Source organism: Dromaius novaehollandiae, chromosome 3, assembly GCF_036370855.1.
Source record: "Dromaius novaehollandiae isolate bDroNov1 chromosome 3, bDroNov1.hap1, whole genome shotgun sequence".
NCBI lineage: Eukaryota > Metazoa > Chordata > Aves > Casuariiformes > Dromaiidae > Dromaius > Dromaius novaehollandiae.
Window position 1 is genome coordinate 30,956,803 of NC_088100.1, and position 10,771 is coordinate 30,967,573.

The 10,771-nt window shown below is 39.6% G+C and overlaps 1 protein-coding gene across 1 annotated transcript; it reads left to right on the top strand.

Annotated features, from left to right (window-relative positions):
• The first annotated feature begins 8,776 nt into the window (after positions 1-8,776).
• On the top strand, positions 8,777-10,474 carry LOC112996834 (endogenous retrovirus group K member 7 Gag polyprotein-like). Its single transcript, XM_064508094.1, has one exon. The coding sequence runs from the start codon at positions 8,777-8,779 to the stop codon at positions 10,472-10,474; it is 1,698 nt and encodes a 565-aa protein (XP_064364164.1).
• The last annotated feature ends 297 nt before the right edge of the window (positions 10,475-10,771 follow it).

Below are 10,771 nucleotides of genomic sequence, written 5' to 3' on the forward strand. Positions count from 1 at the left end.
GCTCAAAGAATAGCAGACATAATTTCTAGTCAAAGTTCAGGTGTACTCCTAAGTGCTTTACTGACAGTAAGTTTGCATAGCAGCATCACTAAAAAAAGTGTTCTCTAGTATTTCCAGCTGGCTAGAGGATTCTGGCATATGATGATCTGGTCTTGGTTATTCACATTTTGATCAATCTCTTGGATGGATTACAGAAAAGTGATATACCTGGGCATGAAGCCTGGAATGTTTAGGAAACTCTAAATAAATACAGAAGTACAAACAACCAGAAACATATCAAAGCTGTTCTGTGCTGTCTATACTATTACCATAAAATTTTGTTCATGACATTTTGTGGCTTGGTTCCAAGATATCTAAAAGACCTTCAGAAGTTCCAAGTTGAAGATTGACAGCTTGGCTCTTCTAACACAGTGGACCTCTTTGCAACAAGCATATAGTCAACATCTTTTAAGATGCAGGATTTTTTTAGGACTATTGAATAGTCTAGACTCTGGAATAAATTCTCCTAGAGACAGGGTACTATCACAGAAATGTTCGTTATACACCACAGCTATCATATTCTGAAATACTTCATAGATTACAGTTAATATCCTCCCTAGGTTGCTGTTTAACTATCTGTACTGGTAGGAAGATTTTCCATAAATCTATTGAAATTCCCTTATTTGTGATTTTTACCCATTACTTCTTGTCATACCACTGTGGCCATCTTTATAGATATGTCTTCATATAAGAAGTCTCTTAAGCTATCTCTTTTTTCTCTTCTCTGTTTTTTTCCCTCCCACCTCTTTTCCCTTCCCTTCCCCTTTCTTTCATTCTTTCCTTGTAGATCATGTTTACTAGACTTCTGATCATTCTTGCCCTTTTCTCGTCTCTTTACAATTTGTTCACTGCTTTCTTAAGCTGTAATGCCTAAAGCTACACAGTGTAACCCTCTCTCTGTAGGTCCTGCCCAAGGATTTAGCTGCTTGTGTATGGGAATCCAGCTTTGATATGCCCCAGCTGTGAAACCTTGGCTCAGACAGCTGAGAAAGAGCTATGAGAGAGTCTGTACAGAGATAAGAAAGGTGAAAATTGCAGAGAGCAGTAGGGCTCCTGGTAAGCAATTGTTAGAAGATCAGGCATTCAAAAGGGAAAACAGCAACATGGAAAGGCAAAATTTTTAAGGCAAAAAAACCCAGGGTGAGTTGCTGGAGGCTGGTTGGGCTAGTCAGGGACAGAGAGGAACTGTGGGGTCCTGGGTCGAGCCATTGGGGTGGTTGGCATTGGTGGAGCTGCAGAAGGGCAGCAGCTCCGCACCGCTGAGGATCTGCTCCCGCCAGCCACGGTGGCCAACCCTTCCCTCCTCACCAGTGCCTGTCTGGCCTGTGGAGACTCCCCAGCTGCTGCACTGCAGCATGGGCACGCCAGTGCTCAGCCCAACAGCTCCCTAAATACTAGCTCTCTTCTATGTGTGTTGGCCAATAATTGCTCTGTACTTGTAAGTTATCCATATTCTGCTTGCAAAGTGTCTCTGTTCCTTGTTAAAGCTGCCAGAACAAAACAACCAAAACCAGCTGTAACAACGTCTTCAAATGGAGATCTTACAGGTCCTGACTACAGCTGCCTAATGACAGATAATTGAGTCTTTCAGCTAGCTGCCTCTGACTGTGTGTATATAATAATAAATGTCTTAAAACAAAGGTAAATTGAAACTAAACAAAACTAAAAAAAAATCCCAGTATGCCACTCACTTTATTTTAGAAGTATGGCCCCTAGATAGAGATAAAATAAGAAACAAAAAGTGATATATGTTAATGATACTGCTTAATGAACTCTTGGTAGAAAAAAAAGAAAAGCTTGGTATAAACAGTAATATAGAATAAAATACAACAGAATTGAATTATTTCAAGGAAAGAGATTAATTTGGCTTTATGAGAATATGAGTATTAAGAATAGGCATGAACCATACTTCATGAGTTTTGAACCAAATATCTAACTTTAGATCCTTATCTTCAGTTAGCTTTAACATGGTCTACTTTGTAAGTCTCAGAATTAAGCTCTACCCTTTTTTCATTTTTCTTCCTTCATGATGTGTCAAAGAAATTCCTAGTAACTCAGGAAGCACCTCTTTTCTGTGAGGGCAGTTTCTTTTAATCCCATTAGCAATGATGGAAGATTTTGGTCATTTTGATAAAGGGCATTTATAACAGTTATTGGTAGCTCTTGTAATCTCACTGCTTTGAGAACAATAGACATTTTGAGAAGGGTATTCTTGGAGGAATTCTCTGTATGTTAGTCCCTTCTTAATACTGCTAAAGAAAAAAATATGTGTAAAGATGAAGGGAAATGATAATTCTTCATTAAAATAGCAAGCAATAATTAAAAATTCACAAATGTTTGTTATTATACTTGGATTGCTTTATTTTTTTATGATATAGGAACTTAAAATGTCTTTTAGTGTTATGTAAAGCTTGTTTGAGACAAAAAATAATAGCTTGGCTCAGAGTGCTTATTTTTTCTAGGAATTATTATTTAAAAATAATTGGTTTGCTTATGAATCTTCAGACAATTCAGATTCTTCCCAAAGATCAAATGCTAAGTTCACAAGGGTTTTCTATTTCTTTATTCATGATGTCCAACATTTAGGGAGGTCTCATCAGTCTTAAAGGCATCAACAGTTCTCACATGCCTTGTTTCAGCTGGTAAAGTCACATAGAGATATATGCATCTGCTTAACAGAAAATATAGATCTGTCTAATGTTTTGGGGGATTACCCATTAATTGCTCTAGTATGACTCCATTTACCTCCCAGCCCTATTGTGAATTGCCTTGTTGTTTTAGTCCTCTTTTGGGAAAACACTGGCTAGCAGAATATTGACATTTTAGTAGTGTTTGGGCAAGTTTATCTTTATTCTTAAACAGTGATCTGTCTTATTTTCCTTTATGATTTTTATGGCACCATACTGAATTACCCATATTCCACATTGTTGATTTTATCATCTAAATCCAACAGCAATTCCTTGTTCCGGCAAAATTAAAAGGCTATCATTTATAGTATTTTCCCTCTTCTCCTGTACCTGGTGACAGCTTAGAGAATTGTTATATTAGTCTTGTACGTTTTCATTCCCTTTTTAAATAACATTGCAAAAATAATCATGAAAGGATCTTATTACTGTCAGCTTATACCAGGGCAAAAATACCATCCTTAAAAAGTGAGCAGAAGATTAAATGACACTGTCATGTAAGGCACTTATGGGTACTAGAATTATTTGCAAGTCCCCCCACAAAACTTGTCATTCTAGTCAATTGGCTTTGAATAGTCTTACAAAACCATAATGATTTAAATATAGATAGTTTCTGGTACAGATTATTAAACTGATGCCAGATTATTTGAAGTCTAAAATACTAATTGGCTCTAAAACTCACGGTACTCTTTAGGTATATTCTGACATGCGTAGTATAGTATTTTCTTGACTATTTTATTTCTGAGAGGGTGAGTTCACTTCAAGTATTTACTCAAGAATTATTAGAACTGTAAGAATAACTTCCCTGACCTAAATTTCTGGTTTAGAAATCTCCCTAGGTGTAGTTTCCTTTCCAAGTTTCCTGTAATTTCAGTTTCAGTCTTCTGATGGTCTGATATGGCGCAGCTTGCTCACATATTCAGAACTCTACTTTTCTGGTATCTTGCATCACAGAGAGAACTCCCCAGATCCCTGATTTCTTAAATCCTTTATCCTAGGAAAGACTAATCTTAAGATTTTTTAAGTATCTATTAGTAACATGATCCCTTCTTCCATGGGGCATTCAGATATCTCACTTTAAGGAATGAAATGGTGCAGAATTCCCACCTTTCTTTTAGGCAAGGGGGAGTTTCATCTTCATTTGCCATGCATTGCAAGGCAAAGGTTTTCAAATAGAATTGCAGTCTTCTAGAAGTGAAAGTTACTGTAACAAGTTCCTGCCATTGTCACTCTTTTATGTTCTGTCAAAGACAACCACAGCTATAGCTTTTGCACTTACCTGAGTGCAAAAATGCTAACCATTTATTTCCTCCCAGGCTCTCATCACTGAAAATTGTCCATTGAAAATAACCAGTAGATGGAATACTAGCTTTGATTAAGCCCTTTATTTGAATAGAAATGTTCATCCCAAAGGTAGAAAATGCAGGACTACATTGTTATCATTGGTATTCTGTAATTTTGAATGCTTCTCTAGATATGTTTTTGATATTTTCCTTGACGCCAATAATAACTGTGTTATATCTTCTTAGACACTAACAAACAATTAGTACTACTGTAAATTCAACTCTATATACTGTCATTTCCATGTAGAGGAAAAAAATGAAAAAAAGCAAATAATTTTCCAAATGTATATGATCATTCCTTCTTTTACAGATAATAGAACAGTGAGGTGGATTGTGCTGATTTTGCAGTATCTCTCTACATAAAACTTCTGAATTCTAACTGACATAAAATTGGAACTATGACAATATTCTGGAAATTTTCTATGTATATAAAATAGACTTTTTGCTGTACAACTTTGTTGAGGCACGATATTTATTCCTTAATTCTAAAGGTACACAGGCTAAAAAAAGGAAGATAGAATCACTGAAACCTAGGAGAATGATCTTTTTTTTTTTTTGTCAAATCTCTGTGAATACATCTGAAATTTGGAAGGCAACGAAAGAAAGCATTTGCAGGAAATGTACTGATTTGCAAAGAAGAAAGTGGAAGCAGTTTATCTCTAAGTCATAGGAAAAGCAAGCCAACCTAGAGCAGGGATAGAAAGCTTTAGGAAGTGAGCTCAAAAGCCTGGATGTGCCAGAGGAATATGACTGCAGGGCGGAGAACATTTCAGATTAATGGTAAAAATTGAGAAGGCAAAATAACTCAAGGCATTTTACTTTGTGATTGTGTTTGTTCCTTTACCTAAGCAAGAAATAGCTTATCTGAGACTTGTGTTAACCCTGTATGTATTATGTATCACAACTTCTGTGTGCTTTTGTAGAGCTAAATTATAAGCACAGACTACCCTTGCAGATGCATTTCAAGGAAAGACTGTGCATGGTGTTTGAATGATCTTTACTGTAGAAGCATGGGCATCTGGGGTTCAAAGTCTCATTTCTTCACTGTGTGTGCAGCAGATACAGTAAAGTAGCCAAGGAAAGAAACACAATTTAAAAGAAGATTAAAAGCATACAAGACCAATGACTTGTGCACTGTCCTGAGAATTAAAAAGTGGGAGCAATAAGCATTTTCTTTAACCAATGTGATACTGTCTTTCAGATGAAAAACAATTGATCCAAAAATTCCAGTCAGTACTCCTGTGAATGTAATTTGTGAAGAAAAGGCAACTGAACGATACATCAATCAAGTGATAACAACAGTATATACAATTTGTACTACAAACTATCACATGTCTTTTCTTTGATCAACTAAATCCATATTTTACAGCTTTGACACATAGGTTTGTATTATTTTTAGTGTTTGTTTACATTTTTCTTTTATTATTTCATAAAAATTTATTTCTCTGGAGCCCTCAAAAGAAAGAAGTGATGAAGATCTGTGATGAAGTGATGAAGCTGCGTATCACACTGTGTAAGAGCCTTCAGAAGGACTAGGTTATGAATTATGTGAATTGCTATACAAGGCTGAAAATAAGCTGTTTTTAAGCGTTACATAGGATGGAAAATTATGCATGAGCACATGCACATATAGATGTACATATGTACGTAACACGGAATATAACATGTTCTGCAGAGTTTATAGATAGCTGAAAAGCCTGAGAAAAATCATTCATTTCCATATGTTCTTACAGTACTAGTAAAAAGAATAGAAAAATACTAGAATATTGCCAGTTGTTGCTAGTCTGGAACTATTTTAGTCTGTGCTGGCTGCCTCTGGCCTCTACGCTTTGTTTTATCACCAGGCTACCAAGCAGATGTAGATACCTCTTGGACAGTGGTCTTTGGCTTAATCTTGAGGATATGATGAAGTACATAGTTCTGCAGAAGCTGCTACTCTAGCCTAACACTAGTTGGAGAGTCCTTTACCTGACCTGATCTCAGAGCTGACTCTACTTTGAGCCAGATGTTTAACTACAGATCTTCTAAGTCCCTTCCAACTTGAATTATTGTCTGATTCTGTGAAGATACCTGGTTAAATCATCATACAATTTGCTTTTTGCCATTACAATTCTGTCAAGTAGACTTAATGGGTTATTGAATCTGCCACATTGTGAGTGCATAGAAAGCACGCAGATAATCTTGAACAAGTATGGCTATTCCTTATTATCATTTTTTAAGCAATGTTTCCCTTTTTTCAGTGGGGAATTTTGCTTAAAATGGAGGTTATGATTTGGCCCATGGGTAGGACAAATTTAACATTTCAGCATTCTTTCTTTAACACTACAATATAAATAGTGTTATGCGACTATCAGAATTTACCATCACCTGAAGAGGTGTAGCATAGAGATGCAGTAATATGTTTAGAGATTATTTTCTTAATCAAAGTCTACAGGGGCAGTTATGAAAAATGTAATACGAAAATTTCTTTTTTCCTTTGCAAGGTCATTTCTTTTTACAGAGTGTCCCTAGGATAAAATTTAGAATTACAAAAGTGTTATTTTTAAACATTGTTTTGCAGTCTTGTAAGATTTTGTCCTTAAGGTATGAAAGTAGATTTTGGTGCCATATGGCAGTAGGGGTTGCTATGGGAATTATTCATTGTTACTGAACTGTAGGGTAATTACTCAAAGCAAATTCCAGCAACAGACTTAATTCACGTGCTTCTTTTTCTTTGAGATTTAATCAGACTTTTTTAATGTGTGTGCTATAACCACAAAAACATAAAAGTACTTTGGAGATAAAAAAAAAATATATCTATTAACTGAGTAGTTCAGATTGCTTCTCTGTTTGCTTACCTTTTATTTGTGCAATCCGAGTTCAGAATTAAAATAACAAAGACAGGGAATGTATCCAAATTCATCTACACTATGGTGCTGACAAATGACAACACTATAGCTTCCATCAGCTTTGATGACTGGGGGAAATATGATCCAAGCTATACCCAAAAGACACAAAACACACTGAAGGCTTAGAACTGATCTAGAGGAAAGTTCTTTTGTATAATTCTGCTCAGTACTTACATAGGCATTGAGATTTCAAGCACTTTACAGTAAATACAATAGAATTTAATTATTTTTCTCTCCAAATAGGTAAGTAAGTCATTTATTCCTTTTGAAAACTCTTGTGCTCTCAGTGGTGAATTTTTTTATGTGTATGGCAGCCAGCTGTGCAAAAAAGAAGCTTTTTTAAAAAAATACTGCTTTGTGAATCCAAATTTGCTTGTTCATTTTTTTCTGTGAAAAATTATATGTAGCACTGATTTGCATTATGTGCCTGGCTCAGATATTGGTGAGAAAATCATACATGCAAACAAAATATGATTAAACACTCTTGGGTGCATCAGCTCTGTTAAGTTGACTCACTTAACTCCAGGACTTTAGGCTCTAATCATTAGCTCTGCCCACTTAGGTTGCTGTTCTGAGTAGCCAATTTGTTGCCTAGTTAAGGTAACTCAGATACGTAGCTACTTCACCAGGGTCCGTGCCTAGGTAGTAGAGATGTACCTCTTGGCTTGAGGAACAGGATTCACTCTCTAGCATACGTAGCAAAGATAGTTCTCTCTCACAGAGAGAGAAATCTTATATTTTAAGTATAAAATAGGTTTTCACAGGAGGTAAGAACTAGATTATATAATCTTCCCTCTACTGACTGTATGGCATGAAATATCTGTTTACAAGCATAACTTTATTTTTTAATTTGCAGACATGCTGACTCTTTATAGTCTACCTGGACTAATTTATTCTGAGGAAATTCCAGAATGGTACCGAGTCTGCATATACACCCTGCAGTGCACATATACAGGTCACCTCTAGTGCTATTTATTTGTGAGGAAGAATGAATTTTCAAATAAGTGTTGGGAAAGAATTCTACATTTCAAAACAGTTTTCATGGTTATGAATGTCTAGCAGAAGGAAGAGACTTTGTCATTCAGATTAAGTAATCTTTCAGTATGGGCACATTTTCTAATTATGAAAATGGACACAACAAATATCTATACACAAAAAATATATATAATTTGATAAGATCAGAAATAATGCGATGGTTGAGTGAAAGCTTATGGACCAGGAGAGAATTCATGATCTTGTGGTTTCAGTGCAAATTTGAGCTCAATTCCTATTCTGACAGAGAGATCTCAAAGGCCTTTAACGTAGTTATCTCAGGCATGATCCAGAATCCTATTTTGATAACTAAAATAGGAGTTCAGTAGAAATTATGCATTTAAGTCCAAAGGTAAGCAAAAAGATTTTTGAGGGACGAAGATAGGACAGCGCTGTGTAAGACAGTGGAGAATCACTAAGGCAGAAAGTGATGATGTGGCAGGTCTTGGGTAACAATGAACCCTGGCCAGAATACATGCGTGTGAGTTGCCCGTGATCAGTACGTGCCTTCCTGCCTATCACGAGATGCTGTGACGCACAAAGAAAACATGTTGGAGGATGAGGGGCAGGGCTTGGATGCTATATAATCAACAATTGCTGTCTCAGTAAATGATCTCTTCCACCATCTTGTCTGAGGTCCGTGTCTGCATATGCCACAAATGGCGCCCAACATGGGGCACAAAGAATAGGAACCGCGAATCTGGTGGCATAGCCCAGCTGAACTTCAGGACGGTTGACAACTGAGCAGTTTCATCACCACAGCTGGACAGCAGGTGAGCAGCTGGGAACCATGGGGCAATCTCTTACAAGAGAACAGAGAAATCAAGTGGATGTGTTACAGAAAATTTTAAAGACTTACAGGGGGAATGTCTCCCAGCTCTCGCTTATGACCCTGCTAGCGTGGGTCCGGGACAATTGCTCCTGGTTTCCACAGGAGGGGACAGTAAACATTATGGTGTGGAAACATATCGGGGACGAATTGGGGCAGCGCAGTGATGATAGGTCGAAAGGACTTTTAATAACTTCGCAACAGGTCTTCTCTGCCCTCCATCGCTTGCAAGCAGTAAATGCAGCCAAGCTTGCGCCCTCCACAACAACAGCCGATGAGGGCACCAAAAAACCCTTGTTAAAAACTGGGCTGGATTCCGAGCCTGAGGATCCATTTAACCCAGGGCCGACTGATCTGGAACAGGAGCCAGACCTCTATCCACCTCTTAATGCAGCTTGCTGTACTCATCCTACGGCCTCTTCAGGATCACCACCCCCTCAAAAGACAGGGCTGCCCGCGAATGTGAACCGGCCACAACCCCCAATCACTGAGCTGGCTTTCTGGGCAAAATCTATCGACCCGGGGCCGGCGTTACCACAAAACCATGGCGTGCTAGAGCTTTGCCGCATAGAGGCATTGCGGAGAGGAGACTTGGACCTTCTCCGATATCAGGCAGGGTGCCCCAATACATGGGAGCAGTTGCCTTATGAGGTGGTAAAAGCAATCAGGAAACCAGTTAAGGATTTCGGCCTTCAGTCAGCTTACACTATGAACTTATTTCAAGCTATCGCCGAGGGTTATACCATGACCCCGCACGACTGGAAGGCTTTGTGCCGGATCACACTTTCGGCTGTGCAATACACTGTATGGCTCACTGAGTATCGCGACCGAGCCACAGCCCAAACTATGGACAATCTAACTAATATGAATAATATTGGCATGGATGAGCTGTTGGGAGAAGAGAGATATGCTACAGCCATAGCACAAGTGCAGCTGCCACGAGAAGCACTTGATCAGTCCTCCCATTTGGCGCTGCAGTCACTGCGGAAGGTTCCGGCCGATAAGCCGGAGCAGTCTTTTGCGAGCGTGTGCCAGGGCCCTCAGGAGCCGTATATGCAGTTCTTGGACAGGCTCCAGAATGCTATAGACCAACAAGTTGACTCGGAGGAAGCCCGGCGGCTGCTGCTTACACTGCTGGCCATGGAGAATGCTAATGCTGACTGCCAAGAGGCCCTACGCCCCTTGCGTAATGCCAACCCCTCCCTTGCCGATATGATACCAGCCTGCCAGAACGTCGGCACAGTGTCGTATCGGGCGGAACTGCTAGCTGCTGCTCTGTCACAGCTGATGGCTGTCGCTGTGGCACAACGGGCCCCATGTTTTAGCTGCAGACAGGTCGGGCATTTTAAGAAAGATTGCAAGGCCGGAGGGGGAAATGGGAAGAAGCCAGGGCATCAACCCCCCAACAGACCATGTCCACGATGCCAAAAGGGCTACCATTGGGCCAATGAATGTCGTTCCAAGTTCCACCAGAATGGTACCGTGCTTCCCCCGGTGCAGGGAAATGGGAGGAGGAGCGCGAGGCCGCGCACTCCAGCAATAAATACGGCAACGATGCCAGCACAACCACTAACAGCCCCAGACAGCAGGCTGCCGACTTGCGACCAGCAACTGGGGGAAGTGACGGCGTGGACCTGGCCGTCTCCCAGTCAGTCCTGATTACGGACACCAAAGTGCAGCTTCTCCCCACTGGAGTATGGGGCCCGCTAGGTGATGGCCACTGCGCTCTTTTACTTGGTCACTCATCTGTTACCCGTATTGGACTTTTTGTCCTCCCAGGAGTAATAGACTCTGATTATACGGGGGAAGTGCAGATTATGGTGTGGACACCCTGTCCCCCGTTACATTAAGAAAGGGGAAAAGATTGCTCAGCTTGTGCTATTTAATGCAAGTGGACCGAAGGGCCAGGGAGAGCACCTCAGGGGATTCGGGAGCACCAATGTACCTCAAATCATG

What these genes read in the sequence shown, in the direction of transcription:
- LOC112996834 (XM_064508094.1), top strand. Translation starts at nt 8,777, where the DNA reads ATGGGGCAATCTCTTACAAGAGAACAGAGAAATCAAGTGGATGTGTTA.